At 44.6% G+C, this 19,804-nt stretch overlaps 1 protein-coding gene across 1 annotated transcript in view; it reads right to left on the minus strand.

Moving 5' to 3' along the window:
• Nucleotides 1-19,804, minus strand: part of COL19A1 (collagen type XIX alpha 1 chain) — a 2,318,824-nt gene that overhangs the window by 1,175,509 nt on the left and 1,123,511 nt on the right. The window contains exon 13 of the mRNA XM_069235722.1: nt 16,697-16,750. Within this exon, the coding sequence (XP_069091823.1) occupies nt 16,697-16,750 (54 nt within the window). The remainder of the gene's footprint in view (nt 1-16,696; nt 16,751-19,804) is intronic.

Below are 19,804 nucleotides of genomic sequence, written 5' to 3' on the forward strand. Positions count from 1 at the left end.
CTAGCTTAAGTGACAGAGAACAGCAACTCTAATCTGGATAAGTCATACCATGGAAATATGGTAATTACACGAATTATTGCATTCGCTTCAAATTGCAGCATTCGTGTTTATGTGATGGTGGGTGCACTTATTTTGGTGCAATTTGGGACTACTGTCTGAAGTCAGTGTTGAATTTCAGATCAGGTTATACTGAGTCTGTCTTGAATATTACATCAGTTACCCATCAGAGAATATGTTTCCCCCTTGGATATTGTTGATTGTTTTCGAATCACTGTTTAGAACCTCAAGAGGGAAGTTAGATATTGTAAGAGCTAAATGTCATGCCCCCCTTCATTCTCCCATGGCACAGTGTTTGATGCACCACTGTGTAAGAATATTTACATCGGGCTAGAGACATCAGCGTTTTCGGTCTCACTAGAACCACAACAAGTATTTCGAGAGAGAGAGGCATCATGTGTGCCCTCCTCAATAATCGGTTGCTGTGTCTTCCTCGTGGTGATCACCCTCCATTAAAGCCATTAGTTGTTGTGACTTTGAGTGGTTCCTCAATAGCCATGTACCTTAAGTATTACGCTTAAGTGGGGGGACTACCACAGGAGGAAGTAGAAGGGGAGACATGACTTGTCTAGGAACTGCTGGACTGATAGTATATGAGACTCTCAGGATACTGGGCATGGGGGTGTGCCTTTTAACAATTCTTAAGTTAATGTGCAGATGTACACTCACAACAGTTCTCATTTGTTTCTATTCAGTGCTGGTGGCTCTTTTCATGGGTCCCAGAGCAATCAGACACAGCAGAAGTACAACAGGCACCTCCTCCTTGAGGATGGCTTCTTCTATCCTGCTATCAATGACCTCAAGACGTACAAGGTCATACAATTGCCGATGGGTAGCTCTAAACTAGAGCAATCCCCTCCACTCCCTAAAGGCTATACTACGGTTGCATAAGACCATGCATGACATAGATTTAGAAACTGTTAATGATATCAGTCTGCAATTAATAGCGCCACCAGCACACTGGTGACACTGAATAAAATGAAATAACTCAAAGCACTTTGCGAACCTACCCTTACCTCTTCATTTGCACTTGAATGGAAATTTCCCAACACCACTGCCTCTCTTCCATTTTCCAAGAACATGGATGCTGCCCTCTCTATCACTGCTTGATTACCTTCACTGATACATTGGGACTGGCGACAAACATCTGAACAACCTATGCAAAAGCACTATTGCAGCCAGACGGGGTCTAGAAGTCATGTTAGAGGAAAGGAGAGTCTTTGCATTTCTGAGACAAGCCCATCACTAGGAATAGGATAACTAAGTCTGAATGTTTCTAATTAAGAATTAGACTGTTTTCTATGTATAAAATGTTCCAGGCATGTATATCATGCTACTGGACACAGGAATAACCTGCAGAAGAATTTGGTGCCTGCCTGTGATTTTACTACCATCTACTGTACAAGTACCAGTACTGTTGAAAACCAATGGCAATTTAATCATAAACATTTAATATGATTTTTGCATTGTTTTTAAAAAAAACTTGAGTGGAATGTTTTACATTTTTATTGCGCTTGAAAATATATTCTCCACCGTTGAAACATGCAATGATTGATGCTGTTGTTATGAACGCAGGCAAAGTTGTTCTCATTATTAAGTTGAGGATTGTTTGTCACTCTTATAAAGCTGTACAGTTTATCAGTAAGGGTTTGATTTCTGGGATACAGTGTGACTGGAGTATTTGCAATGTTAAGAAACCATAAAAACATGTAAATGTAATAGCAAAAGTAAGCAAACGAGATTATTCATTGGTCCATTTATGTTGATGTAGTGAAGTACAAAGCGTTGCTCATTCACAAAAAAATACTTTCTAAAGTTACACAAATAACATGCTGGCACAGTATAATCCAGAAATAAAAAGAAAATTGCTTATTGTAATAGTTCTTCAATGTTTGCAAACGAGGGAGTTTACTTATAAGGAGTACTAGCCTGATTTTAACTCCCAAATGCCGCGCCTTATATTTTAAGTGTGACCTACTAGTATTGCAGCAAAGTGTTCCATTGCATGGTTAAATTATCACATTCTCACAAATAAATTACATTTTGTCCCTAATGTAAATGGTCTCTTTGTTCAATTCGTTAATACTGATTATGCAGCTGTTAGAAATGGGGTCTTAGGTTGGCAGCCAGGTTACCCCCTGTCCAAGCAAGGACCCTCACTCTAGTCAGGGTTAGTCACACACAAACCAAATTATCCTGTGCCAAACCCTCTGGTAGCTTGGCACTGAGCAGTCATGCTTTACTTATAAGGCAATGTGTAAAGTATTTGTGCAATAAATCATACAATAACACAAGATAGCACCACAAAAATACACCACATAGTGTTTAGAAAAATATATAATATTTATCTGGATATTTGCACGTCAAAACGATAAAAGATGCAATAAGAAATTGTAGAGATATCACTGAAAAGTGATATGAAGTGTCTTAAGTCTTTAAAAAGCAAACAAAGTCTCTTTCAAGCACAAAGTACCTGGTTTGGAGTGAAAAATCTCCGCAGAGGTCCGCAGCGGAGGAGATGCGTGGAAAATAGTGTGTGCGTCGGTTTCACCCCTTCACACACGGACTTGTGTCATTATTTTTCATGCGGGGAAGACGTTGCATCGCTTTCTGGTGCGCAGACAGTCTCCTCTGTGGGTAGTGGGGTTTTCAGACACCCCGGGGTCTGTGCGTGGAATCCTGGGCTTGTTGTCCGGCTGCGCGTCGTTCCGGTGGGCTGTGCGTGGAATTTTCTTCCTCAAGGCAGGGACTGCGTCGATTTCCTCTCTGGAAGTCGGGCGGCGTTGTCCAGATGGGCCGTGCGTCAAAGTTCCGGTCGCACCGTAGGCATTGCGTCGATCTTTTCCTCGCGGGTCGAGCGGCGTCTTTCCGGTTCAGCGTGCAGTGAATTTTTCACCGCGGAACAAGCTGTGCGTCTAATCGTTCGCCGCACAAGGAGTCCAGTTGAAAGAGAGAAGTCTTTTTGGTCCTGAGACTTCAGGGAACAGGAGGCAAGCTCTATCCAAGCCCTTGGAGAGCACTTCTGCAGCAGGGCAAGAGTTCAGCAAGGCAGCAGGGCAACAGCAAGGCAGCAGTCGTCTGTAGAAAGCAGTCAGGTGAGTCCTTTAGGCAGCCAGGCAGTTCTTCTTTTCAGGGTGCAGGTTCTGGTTCAGGTTTCTTCTCCAGCAAGTGTCTGAGGTGGTAGGGCAGAGGCCCTGTTTTACACCCAAATGTGCCTTTGAAGTGGGGGAGACTTCAAAGAGTGGCTTAGAAGTGCACCAGGTCCCCTTTCAGTTCAATCCTGTCTGCCAGGGTCCCAGTAGGGGTTGTGGCAGTCCTTTGTGTCAGAGCAGGCCCTCCACCTTACCAGCCCAGGAAGACCCATTCAAAATGCAGATGTATGCAAGTGAGGCTGAGTACCCTGTGTTTGGGGTGTGTCTGAGTGAATGCACAAGGAGCTGTCAACTAAACCCAGCCAGGCGTGGATTGTAATGCACAGAAAGATTTAAGTGCAGAGAAATGCTCACTTTCTAAAAGTGGCATTTCTAAAATAGTAATATTAAATCCAACTTCACTAGTCAGCAGGATTTTGTATTACCATTCTAGGCATACTAAATATGACCTTCCTACTCCTTTCAGATCAGCAGCTACCACTTCAACAATGTATGAGGGCAGCCCTATGTTAGCCTATGAAGGAAGCAGGCCTCACAGTAGTGTAAAAACAAATTTGGGAGTTATGCACTACCAGGACATGTAAACTACACAGGTACATGTCCTGCCTTTTACCCACACAGCACCCTGCTCTAGGGGTTACCTAGGGCACACATTAGGGGTGACTTATATGTAGAAAAAGGGGAGTTTTAGGCTTGGCAAGTACTTTTAAATGCCAAGTCGAAGTGACAGTGAAACTGCATACACAGGCCTTACAATGGCAGGGCTGAGACAAGGTAAAGGGGCTACTAAAGTGGGTGGCACAACCAGTGCTCCAGGCCACTAGTAGCATTTAATCTACAGGCCCTAGGCACATTTAGTGCACTCTACTAGGGTCTTACAAGTAAATCAAATAGTCCAATTTGGTGTGATCCAAGGTTACCATGTTTAAAGTGAGAGAGCATATGCACTTTAGCACTTGTTAACAGTGGTAAAGTGCACAGAGTCTAAAAGCCAGCAAAACACAGTGTCCAAAAGTGGAGGGAGGCAGGCAAAAAGTTAGGGGTGACCACCCTAAGGCTGTCAGGTCTAACAGCAGCCAACATACTTGCAAGCATAGAGAAACATATGCTAGGAACCTTAAGAAGACAATAAGAATGCAAAGGGGAAAAATGAAGTACTGTCAAATGGTACTTTTTTCTTCTTCGGAGGGCCGCCATACCCTCTTAAGATCACATCTGCACTTGGGCATTTGTGGCTGCCCTAATCAGGATGAAACCAGAAACCATTTCAGAGAGGACTGGGCTTGGCAGTTTGGCCTGGACTGTACCTACTGCAGCAGGGTCAAGAATGATTTGCAAATGGCTGGATCTAATCTGAGGTGGCATGGTAGGCAAAATAAGGATGGCTTGGAATGTTACCTGAGCGATTGCCAGTGGTTAGACCTCTTGCAAACATCCTTCCATCACCTTTTGTGTGTTGGATGTGCTGCCCTAAGTGGCCAAGGGTATGCCCAGATATGGGCCACTTGATTCAAGCTTCAGCTGACTGAAGAGCCCTAATGAGGGTGAAACCAGTCTTGCGTTGCTTGTGTTCTGGTTCAAAGAGGATCTGGGCAGGCAGTTCAGGCTAGACTGTTGCTACTGGAGCAGAGTCAGGACTGATTTGCACATGACTGGGTCTAATCTGAGGTGACATGGTGGGCAAAAGAAGGATTGGTTGGAATGCTACTCTGAGCGATTGCCCGTGGCGTGACTTATTGCAAACATCCACTCATCAACTTTTGTGCATTTATGGCTGTCTCAGAGCGTCAAGGCATTTCAAGTCGGGTAACTGATGACTGCTCCTCTGCAAGAGCACTATTGCATACATTCTGTATCATAAGTGCACTCTAGTTGATATTTAATGTTAACTAAAGTTGAACCTACTTTAGCAACTTTTGGCATTATATTAATTTTCAATGTTTTTTTTTTAACTTTAGTGATATCATGCCCTCTAATGTCATCAGGGTTGGAGATTAAATTATCATTTATTGTGATGCCATTTCTGCTACCCCTGACATTTTAGTGAACTGACAGCCTTGGTGAGATTGCTACTTCCTGCTGGTGGAAACGGACAGCTACATATCTCAATTATTAATCAGCTGGATGATCCCATTGCAAACGGTTTGTGGCTATTCCTAGTGCATACACATACACAATTTAGTTACAATCCGTTCTGTTACACAACCACATACAGGAAGCTAACACTTTTAGAAATCTCAAAAACATGAATATAGAAATGTCAGAGGCATCGGAGGATGTGGGAGGAACGGAATGCTGCAATAAAACGCAGGTAGCTATCAGCCTAAAAGGGAGCACCAAAGAAATGTCAAAAATAGTCCCTAACAGCAACAGATAAAAAAAACAAAGTGGGACAATACAGTAGCAGGTCACTGCTCTGAAACAGAAAAAGGAGGGCAACAAAGGCAGAACTGGCCACTAGTGAGCAAGAATTTTTAAAGGACAAGGCAACCGACAAATGAAATTGCTTTAACCCACAGTATAAGTATACTTAAGTATACACTAGGTCGAACACTAACGCTAGACGTAAAAAGGGGAGAAGAGAAAGCATAGACATCTTTTTTTCAGTAATTGCTCTTTCTTATCACTAAGGGGGTTATTACAACTTTGGAGGTGGTGTTAATCCGTCCCAAAAGTGACGGTAAAGTGACGGATATACCACCAGCCGTATTACGAGTCCATTATATCCTATGGAACTCGTAATACGGCTGGTGGTATATCCGTCACTTTACCGTCACTTTTGGGACAGATTAACACCTCCTCCAAAGTTGTAATAACCCCCTTTATGTTCATCTTTCAAGTAGCACACATGCTCTCCAATTCATTTCCCTCCACACTCTACTATCTACTCTTTCGCTTCCTCTATATCATCAACTCAACTATTTTACTCTGTTCCTTGACCACCAGCCCCTTCCTCCTTACTACAATGTTATCACCTTCTTGCTCCTATTTCATTTTACACTAGCTACTCCGTTCCTCTTGCAAGTTTGTTATTGTCGCCTCCGCTGCTTCCTACTAACTACCACTATTGTCACTATCTGACCATGGTCAGTTCCGTTTCTTTTAAGGTCAAATTGAATCCTACTGTTATCTGTTTCATGACTGCTCTCTTTTATACAATCATACGTTTAGGTTCCAAAATCAGTTCAAATGTATTTAGTTGTTAGCTTGATCATTGGCATTTTTTAATGAAGCATAGATGTACTTTTTTGTGTTCTGTGTATGGGTTTGCTGAATTTCAGGTGTCTAAAGATTGTATATATGTGTTGATTACACTTTCCACCCATCTGCCAAATATAGGATATTCTTGATGTGTGTGTGCTTCCCTTCCATTGGAAAGACTTGTTTTTATATTTTCTGTCAGTTACATTTTTAACAAAACCTTAACGCTGGCAAGAATTTTCAGGATAACCAAGAAAGCTGTTACTGATCATGGAGCCCTCTTAGGCTTCTGCCAACTCCGTCTTTGGTTGGACCCCTCTCTTCACTCCATTTTCCCACCACACAAACTCACCCTCCGAGGTTGTGAGAATGCCATGGTACTTTGTTCTACTTCCCATGTCTCCATATCGCTTCCAAAAGAAACTTAAGAAGTGGCATGTATGGGCTGGTCTAGTGGTGCTTAGCCGTGCTGCAGCACTCCCGCGTTCCTGTAAGCACTTAGTGGCACATTTACATGGAACTGGTGCCACACGGTGCTGTGCCAAAATTGGCAGCGCCGGGCTGCATCAGATCTGAAATGCAGGGATGCACCATATTTGTAAAAATATGGTGTATGCCTGTGTTTTCCCTAGCGCTGGCACTAAATTTAGCTGCCAGCGCCAATGCAGGCATCCTTGCACCATAGTGCAAGCGTGTCTGCGTTGAAGGGAATCATTCCTTATGTGCAGGAAGCTGACCCTTCCAGGACATAAACAAACTACAATGGTGATTGGGCTCTTCTATGTGTGCTGCAGAATGCAAATAGCAAATCATCATTATTGAATGATTGTTTATATGCAGCATGGAACACTTTCCTGCAAATTAACAATCATTAATGGCCTTTTGCACTTTTTATGTGTGCTGCAAAATGCAGCACATGTAGAAAAAGCAAAAACTATTTCTGACAGTTGCACCATGCTAACACCACCAATGGGGGGTGTTAGTTTTTGGCACTGCCTCAGATTTACAATTCCTTGTAAATCTGGGGCAGCGTCAAAAGCAGTGGGTGTTGCGGTAGATCACCCACGGCAATGCCCATTGCATGCCCCTGTGCTGCAGAAAACTGCATTGGAGGGGCCCATATTTTCAAGGCAGAGTTAAATCACAAAGAGTGCCTTAGCGCTGCCTTGTAAATATGGTGCAATGCGCAGCGCCACAGGATCAACACTGAAAGTGACTCTCTGGTGGCGCTAGGTGCACGTAAATATGCCTCTCAGTGAATAGATGGTTGGGTGAGAGGTGGCGGTGTTGGTCGGATGGTAAAAGGTGGTGCTGAAGAGTTGGAGAAGGGTGGGTGAGGCAGTCTTTTGGGTTGTTTGTCTTGTTACTTTACTCTGGTTCCTTAGGTTCACATGGTGCCACAGTAGCTCGAGAGGAGGGTGTCAATGAAGCACCATAACGATTGCTAAACTGTGCTTTTTTCATCAAGTATATATATATAGATATTTATATTATCTAGTGGCATTCACCACTAGGTAGTTATAGTTAGGACTAGTTATAGTTAGGTGCTAGTTTCTACAGAAGGAGTGTTTTTTACTTGCCCATATCTTTGGTACCAGTTTATGAATCTTCACAAAATGTTCCCCAAAAATATGACGCTCACTTCAGATGCTGTCTGGAAAATATTGGGGTGATCTTTTAAGCAGGGGCCAAAACATTTTTCCCCATGCATTTTTACATAGGGATTTTGAACACGGTTACAGGCCGAACAGCTGGAAGGAATTACATCATATTTGGCAGAAAGGTAGCTCTTGGTCCAGAAAGAACCCTTTATGTTATTTTGTGTAAATCCATTCTGTAGTTTTTGAGATGTTAAATAAAATTTAAATATTTGTATATAGGGAAGCAAAGGCTCCATGAACCCTCCCGATCTTGTGCTGCGACTTGATTGGCTGCCAACACTTCAACAAGGAAGCGTTGGCAGCCATCTTCTGACTAGGCTTCAGCCGAATCTCTGAAAAAATGATATTAAAAAAAAGAAAAGGACCAGTGTAGGGGCACCCTGCCCCCTTAGCTCTGGTGCTGGGGTCCCAGAGGGCCGCTCCTGGGCAAAAAAGCGAATCAGCAACCAAAAAAAAAACAACAAAAAAACAAGTGCAGTCTCACATGCTTGTTTTAATAAAGCCCCGGGTGGGCCAGGTCCCAGGGGCACATTAAAAATAAAGGAGGGGTGTATGAGCCCACCTCCTGGGCTTATTGCCCAGGGACCCCCACCACCCTGGCGCTTTGTTTCAATAGTATGCAGGGAGCTGCGCAGTCCCCCATGCCACAGCGACCACAACCTTCCTGGGGCAAAATGAATAAATTAAATAAGGATGGGGGACCACCATCTCCCTGAGTGTAATACTTCATTATATGAAGGGGGCTGTGGGGAAGCCCCAGGGACCACCACCTTCCCGGAGCAAAGTGCGAGGGGGGGGGGACGTGTGGCCCCTCATCAGCCCCTGGGGCCACTACCTCCTTGGGGCTACTTATTCAAATTAAAGGAAGGCTTTGCGCCCCCCGCAGCCCTGGGGACCACCACATCCCCAGGGCAAATACAATGTTGGTAGGGATGCCACATGGCCCTCCACAAGGAGCCATAGATGGGTCTGGGGACTGCCACCTCCAGGGCCGGCTCCTGCTATGTCCTGGGGTACCCACCCTTGGGACATAGCTGTTTGCTCTAACTTGACGGAAGCATTGAAAGCTTCTGCCAAGTCAAAGCAAACACTACACTCCCAGAAAGCAAGAGCTGTCAAACAGCTCTCGCTTGCTGGACCTGGATGTTTTCTCTGTTTCCCTGCTCGCAGAGATGTGGGCAGGGAAACAGAGGAAACAAGTGCTCTCACAGACAGGAAGCTGTATCTTTAGCAGCTCCCAGTCTGTGATAGCAATGCCAGCTCCCACAGGAGGCGGGGAGCCGGCTGAGACCACTGGGGCTTTGAGGCTCCCCCACAGTCCCACTGCACTCTGGGAGCCTGCAGGGCACCAAGGATAGATGGCCGGGCCCCTGGGATAGGGTCCTCGGTTGTGCCCAGGGGATGGGGTCCCTGGGGCCGAAATCGGCCAGGGGAACAGGGAGCATGCACCCCCAACTCCATTTAATGAAGGTTTTGGGAGATGGGGTCTTTGGAGCTGAGTACAGCCGGGGGAGGGGGACCGTGCAGCCCCCCTCCCCTAATAACAAAGGCCGGGCCCCTGGGGATGGGTCACCTAGGGCTGAAATAGACTGGGGCAGGGGGGCCATGTGGCCCCCTCCTCCATTTATTGAAGGCAGGGCCCTGGGGGGGGGGGTAGGATCCCCAGGGCCGAGATCAGCCCAGGGAGGGGGTCGGTATGTGCCGCCATTGAGTTGTAGGTGGCCCTGGGGGATGGAGTCCCCAGGGCGGAGATCGGCCCAAGGTGTGGGCCGCATGGCCCCACCTTTGAATTATAATGGGCCCCAGGGGATGGGGGCCCCAGAGCCGAAGTTGGCTGTGGAAGGGGTGCCACGAGGTCCCTCTCCCCCACACTGCACAATTAACCAATGAGGTAGCACTTACTAACTAACCAGTTGTAGGAAAGTACCTTCTTGCCTGGCATGTTACTCCCATATTTCACTGTACATATGTTGTTTTAGTTGTATGTGTCACTGGGACCCTGCCAGCCAGGGCCCCAGTGCTCATAAGTGTGCCCTGTATGTGTTACCTGTGTGATGACTAACTGTCTCACTGAGGCTCTGCTAACCAGAACCTCAGTGGTCATGCTCTCTCATTTCTTTCCAAATTGTCACAAACAGGCTTGTGACCAATTTCACCAATTTACATTGGCATACTGGAACACCCTTATAATTCCCTAGTATATGGTACTGAGGTACCCAGGGTATTGGGGTTCCAGGAGATCCCTAAGGGCTGCAGCATTTCTTTTGCCACCCATAGGGTTCTCTGACAATTCTTACACAGGCCTGCCACTGCAGCCTGAGTGAAATAACGTCCACGTTATTTCACAGCTATTTACCACTGCACTTAAGTAACTTATAAGTCACCTATATGTCTAACCTTTACCTGGTAAAGGTTGGGTGCTAAGTTACTTAGTGTGTGGGCACCCTGGCACTAGCCAAGGTGCCCCCACATCGTTCAGGGCAAATTCCCCGGACTTTGTGAGTGCGGGGACACCATTACACGCGTGCACTATACATAGGTCACTACCTATGTATAGCATCACAATGGTAACTCTGAACATGGCCATGTAACATGTCTAAGATCATGGAATTGACAATTCCATGATCCCCCGAGTCTCTAGCACAGACCCGGGTACTGCCAAACTACCTTTCCTGGGGTTTCACCGCAGCTGCTGCTGCTGCCAACCCCTCAGACAGGTTTCTGCCCTCCTGGGGTCCAGCCAGGCTTAGCCCAGGAAGGCAGAACAAAGGACTTCCTCAGAGAGAGGGTGTTACACCCTCTCCCTTTGGAAAAAGGTGTCAGGGCTGGGGAGGAGTAGCCTCCCCCAGCCTCTGGAAATGCTTTGATGGGCACAGATGGTGCCCATTTCTGCATAAGCCAGTCTACACCGGTTCAGGGATCCCCCAGCCCTTCTCTGGCGTGAAACTGGACAAAGGAAAGGGGAGTGACCACTCCCCTGACTTGCACCTCCCCTGGGAGGTGCCCAGAGCTCCTCCAGTGTGCTCCAGACCTCTGCCATCTTGCAAACAGATGTGCTGCTGGCACACTGGACTGCTCTGAGTGGCCAGTGCCAGCAGGTGACGTCAGAGACTCCTTCTGATAGGCTCTTACCTGTGTTGCTAGCCTATCCTCCTTCCTAGGTAGCCAAATCTCCTTTTCTGGCTATCTAGGGTCTCTGTTTTGGGGAATTCTTTAGATAACGAATGCAAGAGCTCACCAGAGTTCCTCTGCATCTCTCTCTTCACCTTCTGCCAAGGAATCGACCGCTGACTGTTCTGGACGCCTGCAAAACTGCAACAAAGTAGCAAAGACGACTACTGCAACCTTGTATCGTTGATCCTGCGGCCTTCTCAACTGTTTTCCTGGTGGTGCATGCTGTGGGGGTAGTCTGCCTCCTCTCTGCACTAGAAGCTCCAAAGAAATCTCCCGTGGGTCGACGGAATCTTCCCCCTGCAACCGCAGGCACCAAAAGACTGCAACACCGGTCCTCTGGGTCCCCTCTCAGCACGACGAGCGTGGTCCCTGGAACTCAGCAACTCTGTCCAAGTGACTCCCACAGTCCAGTGACTCTTCAGTCCAAGTTTGGTGGAGGTAAGTCCTTGCCTCCCCACGCTAGACTGCATTGCTGGGTACCGCGTGATTTGCAGCTGCTCCGGCTCCTGTGCACTCTTCCAGGATTTCCTTTGTGCACAGCCACGCCTGGGTCCCCGACACTCTAACCTGCAGTGCACGACCTCCTGAGTTGTCCTCCGGCGTCGTGGGACCTTCTTTTGTGACTTCGGGTGAGCTCTGGTTCACTCTTCTTTGTAGTGCCTGTTCCGGCACTTCTGCGGGTGCTGCTTGCTTCTGTGTGGGCTTTTTGTCTTGCTGGACGCCCCCTCTGTCTCCTCACGCAATTGGCGACATCCTGGTCCCTCCTGGGCCACAGCAGAATCCAAAAACCCTAACCGCGACCCTTGCAGCTAGCAAGGCTTGTTTGTGGTCTTTCTGCACTGAAACACCTCTGCAAGCTTCTTCATGACTTGGGACATCCATCCTCCAAAGGGTAAGTTTCTAGCCCTCTTTGTTCTTGCAGAATCCACAGCTTCTACCATCCAGTGGCAGCTTCTTTGCAACCACAGCTGGCATTTCCTGGGCATCTGCCCACTCCCGACTTGATCGTGACTCTTGGACTTGGTCCCCTTGTTCCACAGGTACTATCGTCTGGAAATCCATTGTTGTTGCATTGCTGGTGTTGGTCTTCCTTGCAGAATTCCCCTATCACGACTTCTGTGCTCTCTGGGGAACTTAGGTGCACTTTGCACCCACTTTTCAGGGTCTTGGGGTGGGCTATTTTTCTAACCCTCACTGTTTTCTTACAGTCCCAGCGACCCTCTACAAGTTCACATAGGTTTGGGGTCCATTCATGGTTCGCATTCCACTTCTAGAGTATATGGTTTGTGTTGCCCCTGTACCTATGTGCTCCCATTGCAATCTATTGTGACTGTACATTGCTTGCACTGTTTTCTATTGCTATTACTGCATATTTTTGGTATTGTGTACATATATCTTGTGTATATTTGCTATCCTCATACTGAGGGTACTCACTGAGATACTCTGGCATATTGTCATAAAAATAAAGTACCTTTATTTTTAGTATATCTGTGTATTGTGTTTTCTTATGATATTGTGCATATGACACCAGTGGTATAGTAGGAGCTTTACACGCCTCCTAGTTCAGCCTAAGCTGCTCTGCTAAGCTACCTTTTCTATCAGCCTAAGCTGCTAGACACCTCTTCTACACTAATAAGGGATAACTGGACCTGGTGCAGAGTGTAAGTACCCCTTGGTACCACTACAAACCAGGCCAGCCTCCTACACCAGTAGAAAGTGCTACAGTTTGATAGATATTTTGTGCTCAACTGTCGACTCTTGTTGGATAAACAAGCAGATGAGCTTCAGTTCTGGTCATGATGCTCATTTCACAGAAATTAAACCTCAACAGGAAGCACTTACAAATATAAACGTAGCAGGTTCTCCAGTTGAAGCTCCACTTCTGGAGAGGACATATAATCCTAGCTCCTGGGCTTGGTGAAAGCTAAGCAACTGTGTTTACTCCACAATTCAATATTGAAAAATGATCTGAAATCCTTTGTGGAGGTGAATGCATCTTTCCTCTACTGGAGTGCAATCACGCACTCTCACACCCACATAGACCCTTTCACACCCACTCCCACATCCATACAGACCCTCTCACAGTCACTCTCACACCCAGAGACACTCTCTCACACTTATTCTCACACCCTGAGAGACAGGCCCTGTGGCCAACTCCCGCTCCACACCGCCAAAGGCTATGCGCATTGTGGGGTTTAGTGGTTAGGGGTTGTTGGCTGCAGGCCAGGCCCTGTGGAGAACCCCCACTGTGCATGGCCAAATGTGTACAGCATGGGGTTGGTTGGTTATATGGGGTTGGCCGGTGGGCTTGGTCAAAAGCCAAACATGCTGGTAGTTGGATTAACATATAGTAATGAGAATTACTTTACATTACAAAAAAAAAAAAAAAAACATAGAAATGTACTGAAAAAAACAAAGGTTACACTGACATTATAGTTAGGAAATAGAATTTTTAAAAATGAAGAAATTCACTTGAAAAACCAAAGGTTACAGGGATGTTATAGTAAGCCAAAGGTTACAGGGATGTTATAGTTAGGGTCTGAATTTACTCACACAAAACCAGAGAAATTCAAAAGTTATAGATAGAGTTATTTCAAATAACTATAACTCACGGCCTAAGGTAACTCTAACTCGTGCCCTCACTGTGCACTGCTAATTACCCCAGATATTGCAGTACTCATGATAACTATTATAACATCAATAAAAATATCCATGAAACATTAGACGTCAAGTTATTGAAGCAAAAACTGTTCATGGTGTGGACACGAGTTGAAGTTACCTTAGGCAGGGAGTTATAGTTACTTGAAATAACTCTAACTATAACTGAATTTCTCTGGTTTTGTGCCAGAAAGTTCAGAACCTAAGTATAATGACCCTGGAACCTTTGTTTTTTAAGTGACTATATATATATATATATAATTCGTAACCAAGTCCCGGAATGCAGGGGCTCCACACAGCGGTCCTGGATGGGCTCCGAGAGGCCCTAATATAACCTTAAACACTCCTTTAAGTACCAGGAGAACCAGGACACCTCCAATATGAAAATTCTATTTATTTCAGCACAAAATCCAACGCGTTTCGGCAACAGCCTTACTCATGGATCATGATTCTCCTGGTACTTAAAGGAGTGTTTAAGGTTATATATATATATATATCTATATATATATAGATATAATTTTTCTGCGATAATTAGAACGCTTTGGGGCGAACCACAGTGGTGCATGTTCTGCTCTCACCAGTCTTTATATGCTGAACTGCACTTTTCTGGATCTTTTACATAGCAGTGACTTAGTGCAATCATGGCTTCATGCAGATTATTTTTCAATGAAAATGATTATGTACTGCATCCGGCGGCATAAACAACTCTGTTTTTGCGATGCCTTTTTATGGAAATTATCTGCTGATGACAGTCTATAACATTTTACAAGACAGCATGTCACTCACTTGATTTACTGCTCACAATGCAAAGCGGCAACGCTGCATGCTTCTAAAGTATCTGTCAGTGTCAAGCTGATTGAAAAGTTCACAAGATGTACGGTATACCTTACTCGTCTCCAGGCGGGTCTTTGGAACAAGATCCCATCTAGCAACCGGGCAGGAACCAACACAGAAATGTTTCCTGAACTAAGGAGAGCAACATGCAAGGAGCTTTTCCGCGCTGTCAGCGCATTTCTTCCAACCGGAAGGACACCTCGCACTTTCAGTCACATTAGGCACAAGGAAAATCATAAGACATTCTGAAAATGCAGAGGAGGTGCAAAGGAAAGTTTTTTTTTTTTATATATATGAACGCGGGTTAACGTTCCCCTCTAAGTACATTTAGGGCGTGGATTTATTTTTATTTTTTAAATAAAATAAAATATATATATATATATATACATACAAACACCCACACACACACAATGACAGTTCTGTTCTGCTCTTTGAACATTAATCAGTACACTTGACCAGTTCACCCTTGCAGGCCCAGCCATGATGCTAGCATCCACCAATGAATCGTCCCCAGTGTGTTAAAGTAAACGTGTAAATGCTGAACCCTGTAAGCAAAAAGTTACTCTACCATATTGCAGTTTATTTTATTTCTTTGAGCATGTCTTCTTGGTAAAACAACGCTATATCGTCACTGTAGTACAAAAAACAAAACACATTTTAGAATGTGTTTTTCATGTCCTTGCATTTTTAAGAATTGATTTGTCTATTTCTCTTCTATTTTCTTTACTCATAATCAATATGACATAAACATAATACTGAAATATTACACTGTGAATGACACATACTTTTAACGTTTTCGGAATGTTCAATTGAGTTGAGGTTAACTTGTTTTCCTCAAATATGTGCGCTGCTTGAATTCTAAATAAACAGATCCCACATGTGTTTTTTTTATTTATTACAGTGTTACTATTCATTTTGATTTGTAGATGAACTATGTATTGCAATATGAAGGAGATACATACAGTGTGAAAAGTCAGTGAGTCCATAGATAGGTTACACTTGACAAGTGCAGGCTGACTGCATGACAGTCTATTCAAATTTGACTTTACAAAAGGGGAAAATCTGAACCGCTGCCATGTTTAAGCACACATTTGTAAACTAAAAATCACAGTCAATGATTGTGCCGTTTTCTCAGGGCAGTCCTGCGTCCAAAGAATCTTACAGGAACTCCACAGTGCTGAAGAATCCTGAAGAATGCCCAGCTGAATTAGCCCTATGGGTAGATATCCTCGGGAATGCAGGACACACATGATCTACAGGTGTTCCCTGGAAGTAATTCATGTCAGATATCAAGTGTAAGAGGGAGCACTACCAATTCTGAGGAAGTAAAAGTACTGCAGCATTGACCACGAACTACATACTAAGGAACGTGGTACCAGCTATGCTGCACAATATATAGTGTGGTAGCGGGAAATATGGAGTGAGGGCTTGAAGGGAATAGGCCTGACAACACAGGAGGTGCTGGACAAACCAACTAGCCACGGCCTAATTAATAGAACCTGGTTGGAGATATTTTAAACACTCATACTATCCTCTTTCAAATTGAAGCCCAATTGCAGCTGAATCCACATGGCCACAGCCAAAATATGTTATGAGGATTTATTAAATTTGATGTATGAATAACTTCAAATGTTTGTCTGTGGGCTGTTGGACCCGAGGGAGACACATAGCCTATACAGGGATCAAGGAATACTGTCCTGTAGCCACAGGGTCCACCAGTCATAATCCAAGATAAGGTTCTTAGAAGTGTACTCAATTCCGATTTAGTTAATGCCCCACCATAGAGAAGAATCTCAAAACAGTAGGTGTGACATATCTGTGACTTTCAGAAAATTGCCAGAGGAAAATATTCCCATTCTAGTCCGGACAAGATTGCATGTTGTTAAATCTTCAACCGCATAACGTTTCATTTTTATTCATCAATGGTTCTTAATATGCAATTCATATTAAGATGCTTACCTCCTTTCCATGAATACCCTCTTGTCCCTTGTCTCCTTTGTCTCCCTGTTCACCCTACGGACAACAAATGTTTATTTATATATTTTTTGTTAAATAATGCATTTCCAAAGTCACCTAAAGTATATAAGAAAATAACTACAGCAAACAGGAACTACCATATCGCCTTACGTTGTACTCTAAAACACAATGAAAGGAGGGTTTTTTAGAAGATGTAACATGTGCTAAAATATACAGTTGTTGAGCCTAAAATATTAAATCTATATCCACAAATTCTCAAATACAGTTTATTTTTACTTTCTAGCAGCATTACATCTTATAAAGCAGGATGCCATTTTCTGAAAAAAAATAATTCCTAAATTATACTTTCCCAGCCTGCAAAATTGATGTTAAGAACCATTCACTGCAAAACCGCTCCCTCACATATTTACATTTATCCAAAATCACCGGAGGCAAGGGAGTGACATCACGTGCCCTCTGACCTTTGATGGCACATTTTGTGTGACTCCTGCTTACATCACTACATTTCCATCACAGAAGCTTTGAAACTGATTAAATAACCTGTTTTAAATGGATAAACTTGCATAAAATGAATCTGAACCATAGAATTCAGGAACAGGATTGATAGGGACACGGTGGTTTTAATTTGCAGGACCTGATTATACCTGAACTGCATCATAGAAAATAATTATTACTGTGACAGAGACTGCCTGGCTATGAGTTACTGGTTGAGTCCCATGCAAAGTATGTTGAAACAAGTGCCTAGCTCTCCATTTCTGTGGCGTTTTAGAGCTAAAGGCTCACCTGAGAGCTGCAGGCCCAACTCAGAAACCACATTTTGTATTATGTAGAGCAGTACTACAGTATTACTACTCATGTTTTACGACAGGTAATTACCAAACCTACTGCCAGAGACCATCACCTTTGCCTCTCCAATCATTTTGAAGGTGAGATCACCACACACATAGGTATGCACTTTAGTAGAAAACGTGGGAGGGATCAGATAGAGAGAGTGGTGTGAAAGTGGGGTATAATTAATGCAAAATGGGAAGTGTTTAGGGAAACTTAAGGAGGCGTTTGAGAGGCACATGATAATGCAAAACACACACACTGAAAAAAGAGAGAGACAAATGCAATTCACAAGATGCACTTCAAAAGTTGCTAAAGCCTAAAAGGAACCAAACTGGCTCAAGTATACTCCAGCTAGCCTTGAAGTAAATCAAGCTCCACACATCGGCAACCACCGGTACTGCAACATCCTCCCATTAAAAAAAATAATACGCATAGAATTCAAATTGCATCATATAGGAAGTAATCTTAAATTGTGTGTATATACATGTATATATATATATATATATATATACATGTATATATATATATATATTGAGTAAAGGTCACTTTAGGTTGCACTAGTGGCTCCTGTGATTCTACTAGAAAAAACTATGCTTCTGACACACATGATCCAATGCAAAAAGGTAAACACACATACACATATATCCAATTTAACATTACTTCCTATTGGATGTTATTTGAATTATATGCCTTTATTTTTTTGCTTTTTATCTTATATATAGATTACCTAGTGGCAGTCGCCACTAGGTAGTTATAGTTAGGACCTGCTTGCTTGCCTATATCTTTGGCACCACTTGACAAATCTTCAAGAAAATTTTCAAACAAATTTGACAGTCACATGAGTTGCTGTCTGTAAAGTTTTGGGGTGATCCATCAAGCGGGGGCTGAGATAAAGGGGAGGTGAAGTTTGGAGCATTTCCAATGTTAATTCCCATAGGAAAAATTGAACAGCGATAGCGCAAAAACCACTAAACGGAATTAAACAGAATTTGGCAGAAAGGTAGGTCTTTGTCCAGAAAGATCCCTTTTGGTACTTGGTGTAAATCCATTCAGTAGTTTCTGAGAAATGTAAGGAAATCCAAATTTGTGTATATAGGGAAGCGAAGGATGCAGGACCCCTTCCGGTCTAGTGCTGAGATCTGATTGGCTGTCAACACTTCAGCAAGGAAGCTTGTGACGAGTCTCAGAAAACAAATGGTCAAAAAAATGGGCCAGGGTACAGACACCCTGACCCCTTAGCTCTGGTGGTGGGGCCCCAGAGCACCACCCCAGGCTAAAAAGCAATTTTTTAAAAATTGTCACCCGGATTCATGGTGTATCCACGAATACGGCAAAAATGTTGAAAAAAACAAAGGGCGGTCTCCTGCGCTTCATGCTTTTTAAGCCCCCTGGTGACCCGAGTCCCAGGGGCATTCTTAAAAAGAGTGTGGGGGCACGGTCTGCCCCCCCGCAGTCCCAGAGATGACCACCTCCCCAGGTAGAATAAGTAATAGTGTGCGAGGGGATGGGAGGCCCGCCTGCACCCCATAGACAGCCACCTACCCGGAGTAAAAGTAATTTTTGGTGTGGGGAGGACCATCGGCCTCCCCCGCTGCCCCTCGGAATGTCACCTCCCCGGGGCTTTATGCATTAAATGGAGGGGGTCCCAATCATGGCTCAAGGGACTGCCACCTCCCCAGGGCCATAAGTAATTAGTATGCAGGGGGCCACAAGTCCCCCATTGCCCCAGGTACCACCTCTTCCCCAGGGCAAATAGTAAAAAATGGGAAGGGGGTCAGTTTTGGACCTCCGTAACCAAGGATCACCATGTCCCCGGGGTTTCTAATATGCTGGCGGTGGGCTGTGTGGCCCCCCTTAAGGAGCCACTGTTGGCCCTGGCGACTGCCGCCCCACAGTGCCGGCTCCTGCTATGTCCTGGGGTGCCCACCCCAGGACATACCTGTATGCTTTGGCTTAGCTACAGCTCTGGAGCTGCAGCTCAGCCACAGCAAACATTTTGCTTTCAGACAGTGGGACCTGTCAAGCAGGTCCCGCTTTCTGATAGTGGACTTTTCATCTCTGCTCCTTGCAGGCGTACAGAGAACAGAGATGAAATGCTTCAGCAAGCAGGGAGCTTCAGGAAAAAGCAGCTCTTTGCTTGCTGAAGCAATGGCACCGCAAGGTAAGCCTTGAGGCTTACCCCGCAGCGTCGGACAGCCCGTAAAGGGCATTTTTCTAAATAATAAAGACTAAATAACTAAATATGTAGAGACTGTGGGA

This window comes from Pleurodeles waltl, chromosome 5 (genome assembly GCF_031143425.1).
Source record: "Pleurodeles waltl isolate 20211129_DDA chromosome 5, aPleWal1.hap1.20221129, whole genome shotgun sequence".
Classification (NCBI taxonomy): Eukaryota; Metazoa; Chordata; class Amphibia; order Caudata; family Salamandridae; genus Pleurodeles; species Pleurodeles waltl.